At 40.9% G+C, this 15,953-nt stretch overlaps 1 protein-coding gene across 6 annotated transcripts in view; it reads left to right on the top strand.

Moving 5' to 3' along the window:
* The window catches only part of Klhl32 (kelch-like family member 32), a 249,043-nt gene that overhangs the window by 107,683 nt on the left and 125,407 nt on the right, over positions 1-15,953 (top strand). For all 6 annotated transcript variants that reach the window (NM_001431162.1, NM_001431163.1, NM_001431161.1 and 3 more), the window contains 1 exon segment: positions 7,619-7,726. In NM_001431162.1, coding sequence (NP_001418091.1) covers positions 7,619-7,726 — 108 coding nt within the window.

The following is a 15,953-nucleotide window of genomic DNA, read 5'->3' as shown; positions in this document are numbered from 1 at the left end:
GCTGAGAAGAAGGTATATCCTTTTGCTTTAGGATAGAATGTTCTATAAATATCCGTTAAGTCCATTTGGCTCATGACTTCTCTTAGTCTGTCGACATCACTGTTTAATTTCTGTTTCCATGATCTGTCCATTGATGAGAGTGGGGTGTTGAAGTCTCCCACTATTATTGTGTGAGGTGCAATGTGTGTTTTGAGCTTTAGTAAGGTTTCTTTTACGTATGTAGGTGCCCTTGTATTTGGGGCATAGATATTTAGGATTGAGAGTTCATCTTGGTGGATTTTTCCTTTGATGAATATGAAGTGTCCTTCCTTATCTTTTTTGATGACTTTTAGTTGGAAATTGATTTTATTTGATATTAGAATGGCTACTCCAGCTTGCTTCTTCTGACCATTTGCTTGGAAAGTTGTTTTCCAGCCTTTCACTCTGAGGTAGTGTCTGTCTTTGTCTCTGAGGTGTGTTTCCTGTAGGCAGCAGAATGCAGGGTCCTCATTGCGTATCCAGTTTGTTAATCTATGTCTTTTTATTGGGGAGTTGAGGCCATTGATATTGAGAGATATTAAGGAATAGTGATTATTGCTTCCCTTTATATTCATATTTGGATGTGAGGTTATGTTTGTGTGCTTTCATTCTCTTTGTTTTGTTGCCAAGACGATTAGTTTCTTGCTTCTTCTAGGGTATAGCTTGCCTCCTTATGTTGGGCTTTACCATTTATTATCCTTTGTAGTGCTGGATTTGTAGAAAGATATTGTGTAAATTTGGTTTTGTCATGGAATATCTTGGTTTCTCCATCAATGTTAATTGAGAGTTTTGCTGGATACAGTAACCTGGGCTGGCATTTGTGTTCTCTTAGGGTCTGTATGACATCAGTCCAGGATCTTCTGGCCTTCATAGTTTCTGGCGAGAAGTCTGGTGTGATTCTGATAGGTCTCCCTTTATATGTTACTTGACCTTTTTCCCTTACTGCTTTTAATATTCTTTCTTTATTTTGTGCGTTTGGTGTTTTGACAATTATGTGACGGGAGGTGTTTCTTTTCTGGTCCAATCTATTTGGAGTTCTGTAGGCTTCTTGTATGTCTATGGGTATCTCTTTTTTTAGGTTAGGGAAGTTTTCTTCTATGATTTTGTTGAAGATATTTACTGGTCCTTTGAGCTGGGAGTCTTCACTCTCTTCTATACCTATTATCCTTAGGTTTGATCTTCTCATTGAGTCCTGGATTTCCTGTATGTTTTGGACCAGTAGCTTTTTCCGCTTTACATTATCTTTGACAGTTGAGTCAATGATTTCTATGGAATCTTCTGCTCCTGAGATTCTCTCTTCCATCTCTTGTATTCTGTTGGTGAAGCTTGTATCTACAGCTCCTTGTCTCTTCTTTTGGTTTTCTATATCCAGGGTTGTTTCCATGTGTTCTTTCTTGATTGCTTCTATTTCCATTTTTAATTCCTTCAACTGTTTGATTGTGTTTTCCTGGAATTCTTTCAGGGATTTTTGCGATTCCTCTCTGTAGGCTTTTACTTGTTTATTAATGTTTTCCTGTGCTTCCCTAAGTGTGTTCATGTCTTTCTTGAAGTGCTCCAGCATCATGATCAAATATGATTTTGTAACTAGATCTTGCTTTTCTGGTGTGTTTGGATATTCCATGTTTGTTTTGGTGGGAGAATTGGGCTCCGATGATGGCATGTAGTCTTGGTTTCTGTTGCTTGGGTTCCTGCGCTTGCCTCTCGCCATCAGATTATCTCTAGTGTTACTTTGTTCTGCTATTTCTGACAGTGGCTAGACTGTCCTATAAGCCTGTGTGTCAGGAGTGCTGTAGACCTGTTTTCCTCTCTTTCAGTCAGTTATGGGGACAGAGTGTTCTGCTTTCTGGCGTGTAGTTTTTCCTCTCTACAGGTCTTCAGCTGTTCCTGTGGGCCTGTGTCTTGAGTTCACCAGGCAGCTTTCTTGCAGCAGAAAATTTGGTCTTACCTGTGGTCCCGAGGCTCAGGTTCGCTCGTGGGGTGCTGCCCACGGGCTCTCTGCAGTGGCAGCAACCAGGAAGACCTGTGCAGCCCCTTCCGGGAACTTCAGTGCACCAGGGTTCCAGATGGTCTTTGGCTTTTTCCTCTGGCGTCCGAGATGTGTGTGCAGGGAGCAGTCACCTCTGGTTTCCCAGGCTTGTCCGCCTCTCTGAAGGTTTAGCTCTCCCTCCCACGGGATTTGGGTGCAGAGAACTGTTTATCCGGTCTGTTTCTTTCAGGTTCCGGCGGTGTCTCAGGCACAGGGGTCCTGCCGCTCCTGGGCCCTTCCCCACGGGAGCCCAGAGGCCTTATACAGTTTCCTCTTGGGCCAGGGATGTGGGCAGGGGTGAGCAGAGTTGGTGGTCTCTTCCGCTCTGCAGCCTCAGGAGTGCCCACCTGACCAGGCGGTTGGGTCTCTCTCTCACCGGGTCTGGGAGCAGAGAGCTGCTGCGGGCCGGGATCCGCGGGTGTGGGACTTCCGGTAAACACCATATATGTACATATTTTAAGAAGCTTCTATGTATTCAGTTTCTATACTACACCTTAAATGGCACTTGACTGTAGTTGACACTCCATGAATTTCCATGTTGTTCTTTTACCCTTCTCATACCCCACCTGATTTTCCCTGGAAGCCCTCTCCCAATAAATAACTGTATGTTCTGTTTCCTTTACCTCATAAGATATATATGTCCCCTAATCCCTTACTCTATACCCACCCTCTATGTTTATATTAACTGTAGCTTGGTCATCATTGATTTTATAACTAATAACTACATGTAAGTGTATATATCATATTTGTCTGTCTGGGTCCTGGATACTTTGCTTGGAATGGCTTTTCTGGTTCCACTCATTTACCCACAAATTTCATAGTGTCATTTTAAATAGTCCACTGTATAAATGTACCACATTTTCTTTTTTTCCATCTAGGTTGTTTCTAGTTTGAGCTATTATGAATGGAGTGGCAATGAAGATGCTTGAGCAAATGCTTTTGTGGCAGGATAAAGTGTCTTGGGTATATACCCAAGAGTGGTATAGTTGGATACTGGGATATATTGAGTACAATCTTCCTGAATAATTGCCACACCGATTTCCATCAGGGCTGAAAAAGTTTGCATTCCCACCAGCAATAAATAGTGTTTCTCTTTGCTCTATATCCTCACTACCATGAGTTGTCACTTTTTTGTTGATCTTAGCAATCAAGAAAGGGATGAGTCTCACAGTAGCTTTTATTTGCATTTCCTTGATGGCTAAAGATGTTGAATATTTCTTTGTTTCTCAGCCATTTGAGTTTCTTCTATTGAGAGTTCTTTAGATTTGTGCCCCATTTTAAAATTGGATTGATTCATGATATCTAAATTTATTTATGTTTTTGAAGTTAGTCCTCTACAAGATGTGGTGTTGGTAAAAATCTTTTCCCACTCTGTAGGCTGCCCCTTTGTTTGAATGATGGTATCCTTTCCCTTACAGAGCTTTTCAGTTTCATGAGGTCCCAGTTATTAATTGTCAACATTAGTGCCTGTGCTAACAGTATTCTTCATAACCTCTTCTCTTACAGATGATTTGAAGGCTGTTCCCAACTTTCTCTGCTATCAGGTTCAGTGTGTCTTGTTTTATGTAGAGGTCAGATCTGTGTGACGTTGAGTTTTGTGCAGGGTGATAATTATGGATGTATTTACATTCTTCTACATGCAGCTACACATTTTGGCCAACACCATTTGTTGAAAATCAGGTGTCCCTAGGTGTGTAGATTTATGTCTGAGTCTTCAGTTGAATCCGTTGATCAATATGTCTGGTTTGGAGCCAATACCATGGTCTTTTGATTATGATAGTTTTGTAGTACTACTTGAAATTAGAGGTTGTCATACCTCCCACAGTTCTTTTACTATTTATGAGTGCTTTTTAGTTAGTTGTGATAAGGGCTTGTTAATCTTTCTGTTAGGACAGGTACAACAATATAATAATGTGCCTCTCAATATATTTTAGTGTACCACATATTTAAGTATCATTATGTGTGAGATGATATAGTTGCTTAAATGATGTGATGGAGGGAAGCTACTGATAGAGATGTTACAGCCTGCTTTAGACTGGTCTGTGATTCACTGCCAATTGATGTGTTAACTGAACGGCTCCTAAGTGACTAATGGGTAGGTAGAACACATTTCATGGAAGCAGTGGAGAAAGGATGCACACTAGGAATGTCATAACACTATTGGGCACAATGTGTGGTTCATTTTCGGTATTTTTTTTATATTGGTTCATGGTTTATTTTTTTATTTTTATTTATTTTTTTTATTAACTTGAGTATTTCTTATATACATTTCGAGTGTTATTCCCTTTCCTGGTTTCCGGGCAAACATCCCCCTCCCCCCTACCCTTCCCTATGGGTGTTCTCCTCCCCATCCTCCCCCCATTGCCGCCCTCCCCACGACAGTCTAGTTCACTGGGGGTTCAGTCTTAGCAGGACCCATGGCTTCCCCTTCCACTGGTGCTCTTACTACGATATTCATTGCTACCTATGAGGTCAGAGTCCAGGGTCAGTCCATGTATAGTCTTTAGGTAGTGGCTTAGTCCCTGGAAGCTCTGGTTGCTTGGTATTGTTGTACATATGGGGTCTCGAGCCCCTTCAAGCTCTTCCAGTTCTTTCTCTGATTCCTTCAACGGGGGTCCTATTCTCAGTTCAGTGGTTTAATGATGGCATTCGCCTCTGTATTTGCTGTATTCTGGCTGTGTCTCTCAGGAGTGATCTACATCCGGCTCCTGTCGGTCTGCACTTCTTTGCTTCATCCATCTTGTCTAATTGGGTGGCTGTATATGTATGGGCCACATGTGGGGCAGGCTCTGAATGGGTGTTCCTTCAGTCTCTGTTTTAATCTTTGCCTCTCTATTCCCTGCCAAGGGTATTCTTGTTCCCCTTTTAAAGAAGGAGTGAAACATTCACATTTTGATCATCCGTCTTGAGTTTCATTTGTTCTAGGCATCTAGGGTAATTCAAGCATTTGGGCTAATAGCCACTTATCAATGAGTGCATACCATGTATGTCTTTCCGTGATTGGGTTAGCTCACTCAGGATGATGTTTTCCAGTTCCAACCATTTGCCTACGAATTTCATAAAGTCGTTGTTTTTGATAGCTGAGTAATATTCCATTGTGTAGATGTACCACATTTTCTGTATCCATTCCTCTGTTGAAGGGCATCTGGGTTCTTTCCAGCTTCTGGCTATTATAAATAAGGCTGCAATGAACATAGTGGAGCACGTGTCTTTTTTATATGTTGGGGCATCTTTTGGGTATATGCCCAAGAGAGGTATAGCTGGATCCTCAGGCAGTTCAATGTCCAATTTTCTGAGGAATCTCCAGACTGATTTCCAGAATGGTTGTACCAGTTTGCAATCCCACCAACAATGGAGGAGTGTTCCTCTTTCTCCACATCCTCGCCAGCATCTGTTGTCCCCTGAGTTTTTGATCTTAGCCATTCTCACTGGTGTGAGGTGAAATCTCAGGGTTGTTTTGATTTGCGTTTCCCTTATGACTAAAGATGTTGAACATTTCTTTAGGTGTTTCTCCGCCATTCGGCATTCCTCAGCTGTGAATTCTTTGTTTAGCTCTGAACCCCATTTTTAATAGGGTTATTTGTTTCCCTGCGGTCTAACTTCTTGAGTTCTTTGTATATGTTGGATATAAGGCCTCTATCTGTTGTAGGATTGGTAAAGATCTTTTCCCAATCTGTTGGTTGCTGTTTTGTCCTAACCACAGTGTCCTTTGCCTTACAGAAGCTTTGCAGTTTTATGAGATCCCATTTGTCCATTCTTGATCTTAGAGCGTAAGCCATTGGTGTTTTGTTCAGGAAATTTTTTCCAGTGCCCATGTGTTCCAGATGCTTCCCTAGTTTTTTTTCTATTAGTTTGAGTGTGTCTTGTTTGATGTGGAGGTCCTTGATCCACTTGGATTTAAGCTTTGTACAGGGTGATAAGCATGGATCGATCTGCATTCTTCTCCATGTTGACCTCCAGTTGAACCAGCACCATTTGCTGAAAATGCTATCTTTTTTCCATTGGATGGTTTTGGCTCCTTTGTCAAAAATCAAGTGACCATAGGTGTGTGGGTTCATTTCTGGGTCTTCAATTCTATTCCATTGGTCTATCTGTCTGTCTCTGTACCAATACCATGCAGTTTTTATCACTATTGCTCTGTAATACTGCTTGAGTTCAGGGATAGTGATTCCCCCTGAAGTCCTTTTATTGTTGAGGATAGTTTTAGCTATCCTAGGTTTTTTGTTATTCCAGATGAATTTGCAAATTGTTCTGTCTAACTCTTTGAAGAATTGGATTGGTATTTTGATGGGGATTGCATTGAATCTGTAGATCGCTTTTGGTAAAATTTTTACTATATTAATCCTGCCAATCCATGAGCATGGGAGATCTTTCCATCTTCTGAGGTCTTCTTCAATTTCTTTCTTCAGAGTCTGGAAGTTCTTATTGTACAAATCTTTTACTTGCTTGGTTAAAGTCACACCGAGGTACTTTATATTATTTGGGTCTATTATGAAGGGTGTTGTTTCCCTAATTTCTTTCTCGGCTTGTTTCTCTTTTGTGTAGAGGAAGGCTACTGATTTATTTGAGTTAATTTTATACCCAGCCACTTTGCTGAAGTTGTTTATCAGCTTTAGTAGTTCTCTGGTGGAACTTTTGGGATCACTTAAATATACCATCATATCATCTGCAAATAGTGATATTTTGACTTCTTCTTTTCCGATCTGTATCCCCTTGACCTCCTTTTGTTGTCTGATTGCTCTGGCTAGAAATTCAAGAACTATATTGAATAAGTAGGGAGAGAGTGGGCAGCCTTGTCTAGTCCCTGATTTTAATGGGATTCCTTCAAGTTTCTCTCCATTTAGTTTAATGTTAGCAACTGGTTTGCTGTATATGACTTTTACTATGTTTAGGTATGGGCCTTGAATTCCTATTCTTTCCAGGACTTTTATAATGAAGGGGTGTTGAATTTTGTCAAATGCTGTCTCAGCATCTAATGAAATGATCATGTGGTTTTGTTCTTTCAGTTTGTTTATATAATGGATCACATTGATGGTTTTCCCATTTTCAGTATTTTGCATTTAAGTTGTCAAACAATGTTTGGCTGTTGGTAACTGAAACAGAACAAGGAAAGGATTGTTCAATATGAGAAGAGAAGCAAGATTATAAAGACAAAAACATCAGAAGAGACTTGACTTCACATCCATTGGGCAGAATGTTCAGTGTGTGTGCGTGTATGTGTACAGTGTGTGTATGCATATATGTGTACATGTGTGTATGTGCATGTGCATTATGTGTACATGTCTATGTATGCATGTGTGCACATGTATGTGTGTGGATACACATGTGTGTGCATGTGTGTATATGTGTATATATGTATGTGTACATGTGTGTGTATATGTTTATTTTAATTGTTTAGCTATCAGATGGGTGCAGAGGATTGTGCAAATGAAGCCTTGTGGAAGTGTTTCAGAAACCAAAATTACATTTTAACTGAAAAGTTCTATTTTTTCCTCATTTTTCTAGGATATTGTCTTTCACTCTTTCTTTTTAGATCCCATTATTCAGTCTTTTTTTTTACTTTCCTCATTTCAGGCAATGTTCAGTCTTTGTATGGTGGAAAGTGGAGCTGATGAAGTAAATTTGCATGGTGTGACCAGCTTGGGCTTAAAACAGGCTCTGGAGTTTGCATACACAGGACAGGTACGGTGCCGAAGGTGATACAAATGCTTTGCTTATTAACTGCTCAACCAAAGGAACCTATCTTCAGTGGATATGGTTTCTTGCTGTACATTATGCTGATTTTAATGTTAAAAAATTCACATCTTTCTAATTTTATAACTGACATATTGGTGAGTAGAGGCATTTGATTTTTAGTGTTATCCAGAAACATAGCATTTTTAATCCCAATTATGTGGTTGTGAAGATTGGTTTTTCATGATCCAAAGTACTGTCATAGGGAAAAGAGGAACAGTTAGTTGAATTCTAGTTATCACTTAAGCTCCATGACCCAATTGTGGCTTTATTGTCTAAAAATCAAGAGTCGAACAAGGGCAAGAGCTATAGCCTAGTGGTATAGTGAACAAGACCCCTAGCTACAAAGAATAAAATCAAAACTCTTAGTTAGGGTTATTATGGTATGATGAAACACCATGACTAAAAGCAGGTTGGGAAGGAAAATGTTTACACTACAGTTCATCATAGGTGGCAGTCAGATCAGGAATTCAAATAGGGCAGGAACCTAAGGCAGGAGCTGATGTAAAGGCCATGAAAGAATGTTGCTTACAGTCTTATTGTCCATGGCTTACTCACCTGAATTTCTTATAGAACTTGGGCCAGCTCAGTAGTGGCTCCACTCACAATGGGCTGAGTTCCTCCCCCATCAATCACTAATTAAGAAAATATCCTATACACTCGCTTGTCTGCAGCCTGATATTATAAAGCCATTTTCTTAATTATAATTCTCTTCACTTAGATGACTGTACTTGTGTTAGCTGACATTAAAATAGTGAGCACAATTGGACTCTTGTCAACTTGACTGCACTATTTAATAATAACCTTTCACTTTTGGTTTATCCCTAAGACTCATATAGGTAAATATCACAATATAAAACATTACAAACTTAAAAGTCCTATAGTATTTATAAATTCAAACACTTCAAAAATTTAGTATCTTTAAAATATCCAGTATCTTTTAAAAGGCAAAGTCTCTCTAAAATCCAGCTTCTAAATCTCCAAAACCTTTTTAACAGTTCCAAGACTCTCGATGGTGGCCTTTTGTAAAAGCAATAATAAATACTTTGTTAGTCCAAGAAGGAAGAACCAGGACACAGTCATAATCTGAACGAAGCAAAATAAATGTCCAACAGTATAAATCTCAATGTCAAACTTCTGGGATTCACAGTTTTCTGGGTTCCTCCCAAGGGCTTGCGACAGTATACACAGCTTGTCTGGAAGGCTTAGGCCATCTCTGTTCCATGACTGCTGTTGTCCTTGGAGATTCCTCCATGGTATTGGTGTCTCCAAATTCTGGGGTCTCCTGCTGCAAGTAGGATGCACTTTTCACCAATAGTCTCTCCTGTATTCTCCTTAGGGACTTCAGCCCCATCACACAGTGACATGTCTCAACTGCTCTCCGGGATTGCCTCATGCCTTACAAGCTAGTACACCCTAGTGACTCTTAAAATGGCAAGTTATTCAGCATGAGATACAGCCTTGGCTGCCTCTAGAACACAGCTTCTGTGTGCTGACTGTGAGGAAAATTTCCCAAAAGACTTTAAAGATGCTGGTCTCTTCTAATTACAGTGGACTCTGCAGCCCCAACAGACCAGCATCCATTGTTTTTGCAAAGCAAAGGTTTTGCTTTGATAGTTCTGGTCTTTTGTCAGTTATGACTGACTCTTCAGCTGCAGCTGACTAGATGCCACTGATTCTTAACACAGATGGCCCAGTAGGATCTTTGTGTTCCTCTGAAACTTCATAAGTCAGGCTTCCAATGTCTGTGTTTCTCTGAATGCTCTTATATTCCAACCTCCCACAGAGCAGCTGACCAAGCTCTCACTGCTCAATGGCTTTTGCAGCCCAAAGTTCCAAAGCCCCTCTACAGTCCACCTAAAAACCACATGGTCAGGTCTGTCATAGCACTATCCCACTCCTGGTACCAATTTCTGTATAAGTTAGACTGCTGTGGTGAAACACCATGACCCAATGCAACTTGGGGAGGAAATGATTTATTTTTCTCACTCTTCCATATAACCGTTCATCGTAGAAATCAGTCAGGTCAGGAAGCAAAATAGAGCAGCAACTTGAAGGCAGGAGCTGATGTGGAGGACTGATGCTTACTGGATTGCTCTCCAAGCATTTCTCACCCTACTTCCTTATGGAACTCAGGACCCCAACCCCTGGGGTGGAACCACTTAAAATGGGCTGACCCAACTACAACAAACACTAATTAGTAAGATGCCCTACAGGTTTGCCCACAGCCTGATCTCACTGACATTTTCTCAATTGAGGTTCCTCCTCTCAGACGACTGTATCTTGCTTCAAGCTGACCTCTAAAAATAGGCAGCCCAACAGTATTAAAGTCTCAAGAAGGTTTGAGAGTTATGGTAGAAGCAGAAAACCACATGAAAGAGTGGAGCACAGTCACCAGGGACCACCAGCATAACATTTCACAGAGAAAATAGCATTTACATCTTGAAGAGTGTGAGGTTTACCTTTCCTCTAAATTTTCTTTAGCTGATTATTAAAAGGTATGGTATTCAGGTCTGGAGAGATGGTTCAATGGTTCAGAACTCTGGATGATATTTAGAGAGCCCAGATCAATGTCCAACACCCATACGGTACCTCACAAGCATCTCTAACTTTATTCCTAGGGGATGCAGTACCTTCTTCTAGCCTCTGTGGGCATGAGGCATATAAGAGGTGCACAGACAGACATGCAGACAAAACACTCATACACTAAAAACAGTTTTTAAATTATAATATTGTTCAGTCTCTTTTTCTGATCCAGTAGAATTTGAGATGTATGCCTTAGAACAATTAGGACAAATATGGCATTTAGAACTAAAATAGAAGATGCCCCAACATATAAAAAAGACACCTGCTCCACTATGTTCATCGCAGCCTTATTTATAATAGTCAGAAGCTGGAAAGAACCCAGATGCCCTTCAACAGAGGAATAAATACAGAAAATGTGGTACATCTACACAATGGAATATTACTCAGCTATCAAAAACAATGACTTTATGAAATTCTGAGGCAAATGGTTGGAACTGGAAAATATCATCCTGAGTGAGGTAACCCAATCACAGAAAAACACACATGGTATGCACTCATTGATAAGTGGCTATTAGCCCAAATGCTTGAATTACCCTAGATGCCTAGAACACATGAAACTCAAGATGGATGATCAAAATGTGAATGCTTCACTCCTTCTTTAAAAGGGGAACAAGAATACCCTTGGCAGGGAATAGAGAGGCAAAGATTAAAACAGACACAGAAGGAACACCCATTCAGAGCCTGCCCCACATGTGGCCCATGCATATACAGCCATCCAATTAGACAAGATGGATGAAGCAAAGACGTGCAGGCTGACAGGAGCCGGATGTAGATCGCTCCTGAGAGACACAGCCAGAATACAGCAAATACAGAGGCGAATGCCAGCAGCAAACTACTGAACTGAGAATAGAACCCCTGTTGAAGGAATCAGAGAAAGAACTGGAAGAGCTTGAAGGGGCTCGAGACCCCATAGGTACAACAATGCCAAGCAACCAGAGCTTCCAGGGACTAAGCCACTACCTAAAGACTATACATGGACTGACCCTGGACTCTGACCTCATAGGTAGCAATGAATATCCTAGTAAGAGCACCAGTGGAAGGGGAAGCCCTAGGTCCTGCTAAGACTGAACCCCCAGTGAACTAGATTGTTGGGGGGAGGGCGGCAAGGGGGGGAGGATGGGGAGGGGAACGCCCAAAAAGAAGGGGAGGGGGGAGGGGGATGTTTGCCCGGAAACCGGGAAAGGGAATAACACTCGAAATGTATATAAGAAATACTCAAGACCCGCGGATCCCGGCCCGCAGCAGCTCTCTACTCCCAGACACCGTGGGAGAGAGACCTCATCGCCTGGTCAGGTGGGCACTCCTGAGGCTGCAGAGCGGAAGAGACCACCAACACTGCCCACCCCTGTCCACATCCCTGGCCCAAGAGGAAACTGTATAAGGCCTCTGGGTTCCCGTGGGGGAGGGCCCAGGAGCGGCAGGACCACTGCCTCTGAGACACCCCGGAACCTGAAGGAAACAGACCGGATAAACAGTTCTCTGCACCCAAATCCTGTGGGAGGGAGAGGTAAACCCTCAGAGAGGCAGACACGCCTGGGAAACCAGAAGAGACTGCACTCTGCATACACATCTCGGACACCAGAGGAAAACACCAATCGCCATCTGGAACCCTGGTGCACTGAAGCTCCCGGAAATGGCAGCACAGATCTTCCTGGTTGCTGCTGCCACGGAGAGCTCTTGGGCAGGACCCCGCAAGCAAACTTGAGCCTCGGGACTACAGGTAAGACCAACTTTTCTGCTGCAAGTGACCTGTCTGGTGAACTCAAGACACAGGCCCACAGGAACAGCTGAAGACCTGTAGAGAGGGAAAACTACATGCCCAAAAGCAGAACACTCTGTCGCCATAACAGGCTGAAAGAAACAGGAAAACAGGTCAACAGCACTCCTGACACACAGGCTTATAGGGCAGTCTAGCCACTGTCAGAAATAGCAGAACAAAGTAACACTAGAGATAATCTGATGGTGAGAGGCAAGCGCAGGAACCCAAGCAACAGAAACCAAGACTACATGGCACCATCGGAGCCCAATTCTCCCACCAAAATAAACATGGAATATCCAAACACACCAGAAAAGCAATATCTTGTTTCAAAATCATATTTGATCATGATGCTGGAGGACTTCAAGAAAGACATGAAGAACTCCCTTAGAGAACAAGTAGAAGCCTACAGAGAGGAATCACAAAAATGCCTGAAAGAATTCCAGGAAAACATAATTGAACAAGTAGAAGCCCATAGAGAGGAGTCACAAAAATCCCTGAAAGAATTCCAGGAAATCATAAATAAACAAGTAGAAGCCCATAGAGAGGAGTCACAAAAATCCCTGAAAGAATTCCAGGAAAACACAATCAAACAGTTGAAGGAATTAAAAATGGAAATAGAAGCAATCAAGAAAGAACACATGGAAACAACCCTGGATATAGAAAACCAAAAGAAGAGACAAGGAGCTGTAGATACAAGCTTCACCAACAGAATACAGGAGATGGAAGAGAGAATCTCAGGAGCAGAAGATTCCATAGAAATCATTGACTCAACTGTCAAAGATAATGTAAAGCGGAAAAAGCTACTGGTCCAAAACATACAGGAAATCCAGGACTCAATGAGAAGATCAAACCTAAGGATAATAGGTATAGAAGAGAGTGAAGACTCCCAGCTCAAAGGACCAGTAAATATCTTCAACAAAATCATAGAAGAAAACTTCCCTAACCTAAAAAAAGAGATACCCATAGGCATACAAGAAGCCTACAGAACTCCAAATAGATTGGACCAGAAAAGAAACAGCTCCCGTCACATAATAGTCAAAACACCAAACGCACAAAATAAAGAAAGAATATTAAAAGCAGTAAGGGAAAAAGGTCAAGTAACATATAAAGGCAGACCTATCAGAATCACACCAGACTTTTCGCCAGAAACTATGAAGGCCAGAAGATCCTGGACAGATGTCATACAGACCCTAAGAGAACACAAATGCCAGCCCAGGTTACTGTATCCTGCAAAACTCTCAATTAACATAGATGGAGAAACCAAGATATTCCATGACAAAACCAAATTTACACAATATCTTTCTACAAATCCAGCACTACAAAGGATAATAAATGGTAAAGCCTAACATAAGGAGGCAGGCTATACCCTAGAAGAAGCAAGAAACTAATCGTCTTGGCAACAAAACAAAGAGAATGAAAGCACACAAACATAACCTCACATCCAAATATGAATACGACAGGAAGCAGTAATCACTATTCCTTAATATCTCTCAACATCAATGGCCTCAACTCCCCAATAAAGAGACATAGATTAACAAACTGGATGCGCAACGAGGACCCTGCATTCTGCTGCCTACAGGAAACACACCTCAGAGACAAAGACAGACACTACCTCAGAGTGAAAGGCTGGAAAACAACTTTCCAAGCAAATGGTCAGAAGAAGCAAGCTGGAGTTGCCATTCTAATATCAGATAAAATCAATTTTCAACTAAAAGTCATCAAAAAAGATAAGGAAAGACACTTCATATTCATCAAAGGAAAAATCCACCAAGATGAACTCTCAATCCTAAATATCTATGCCCCAAATACAAGGGCACCTACATACGTAAAAGAAACCTTACTAAAGCTCAAAACACACATTGCACCTCACACAATAATAGTGGGAGATTTCAACACCCCACTCTCATCAATGGACAGATCATGGAAACAGAAATTAAACAGAGACGTAGACAGACTAAGAGAAGTCATGAGCCAAATGGACTTAACGGATATTTATAGAACATTCTATCCTAAAGCAAAAGGATATACCTTCTTCTCAGCTCCTCATGGTACTTTCTCCACAATTGACCATATAATTGGTCAAAAAACAGGTCTCAACAGGTACAGAAAGATAGAAATAATCCCATGCGTGCTATCAGACCACCACGGCCTAAAACTGGTCTTCAATAACAATAAGGGAAGAATGCCCACATATACGTGGAAATTGAACAATGCTCTACTCAATGATAACCTGGTCAAGGAAGAAATAAAGAAAGAAATTAAAGACTTTTTAGAAATTAATGAAAATGAAGGTACAACATACCCAAACTTATGGGACACAATGAAAGCTGTGCTAAGATGAAAATTCATAGCGCTGAGTGCCTGCAGAAAGAAACAGGAAAGAGCATATGTCAGCAGCTTGACAGCACACCTAAAAGCTCTAGAACAAAAAGAAGCAAATACACCCAGGAGGAGTAGAAGGCAGGAAATAATCAAACTCAGAGCTGAAATCAACCAAGTAGAAACAAAAAGGACCATAGAAAGAATCAACAGAACCAAAAGTTGGTACTTTGAGAAAATCAACAAGATAGATAAACCCTTAGGCAGAGTAACGAGAGGACACAGAGAGTGCGTCCAAATTAATAAAATCAGAAATGAAAAGGGAGACATAACTACAGATTCAGAGGAAATTCAAAAAATCATCAGATCTTACTATAAAAGCCTATATTCAACAAAACTTGAAAATCTGCAGGAAATGGACAATTTCCTAGACAGATACCAGGTACCGAAGTTAAATCAGGAACAGATAAACCAGTTAAACAACCCCATAACTCCTAAGGAAATAGAAGCAGTCATTAAAAGTCTCCCAACCAAAAAGAGCCCAGGTCAAGACGGGTTTAGTGCAGAATTCTATCAGACCTTCATAGAAGACCTCATACCAGTATTATCCAAACTATTCCACAAAATTGAAACAGATGGAGCACTACCGAATTCCTTCTATGAAGCCACAATTACTCTTATACCTAAACCACACAAAGACCCAACAAAGAAAGAGAACTTCAGACCAATTTCCCTTATGAATATCGACACAAAAATACTCAATAAAATTCTGGCAAACCGAATCCAAGAGCACATCAAAACAATCATCCACCATGATCAAGTAGGCTTCATCCCAGGCATGCAGGGATGCTTTTATATACGGAAAACCATCAACGTGATCCATTATATAAACAAACTGAAAGAACAAAACCACATGATCATTTCATTAGATGCTGAGAAAGCATTTGACAAAATTCAACACCCCTTCATGTTAAAAGTCCTGGAAAGAATAGGAATTCAAGGCCCATACCTGAACATAGTAAAAGCCACATACAGCAAACCAGTTGCTAACATTAAACTAAATGGAGAGAAACTTGAAGCAATCCCACTAAAATCAGGGACTAGACAAGGCTGCCCACTCTCTCCCTACTTATTCAATATAGTTCGTGAAGTTCCAGCCAGAGCAATCAGACAACAAAAGGAGGTCAAGGGGATACAGATCGGAAAAGAAGAAGTCAAAATATCACTATTTGCAGATGATATGATAGTATATTTAAGTGATCCCAAAAGTTCCACCAGAGAACTACTAAAGCTGATAAACAACTTCAGCGAAGTGGCTGGGTATAAAATTAACTCAAATAAATCAGTAGCCTTCCTCTACACAAAAGAGAAACAAGCCGAGAAAGAAATTAGGGAAACGACACCCTTCATAATAGACCCAAATAATATAAAGTACCTCGGTGTGACTTTAACCAAGCAAGTAAAAGATCTGTACAATAAGAACTTCAAGACACTGAAGAAAGAAATTGAAGA

This window comes from Rattus norvegicus, chromosome 5, assembly GCF_021556685.1.
Source record: "Rattus norvegicus strain SHRSP/BbbUtx chromosome 5, alternate assembly SHRSP_T2T, whole genome shotgun sequence".
In the NCBI taxonomy this organism is placed as follows: Eukaryota; Metazoa; Chordata; class Mammalia; order Rodentia; family Muridae; genus Rattus; species Rattus norvegicus.
The sequence above is the reverse complement of the archived record's forward strand: the minus strand, read 5'-3'. Positions and strand labels throughout refer to the sequence as shown.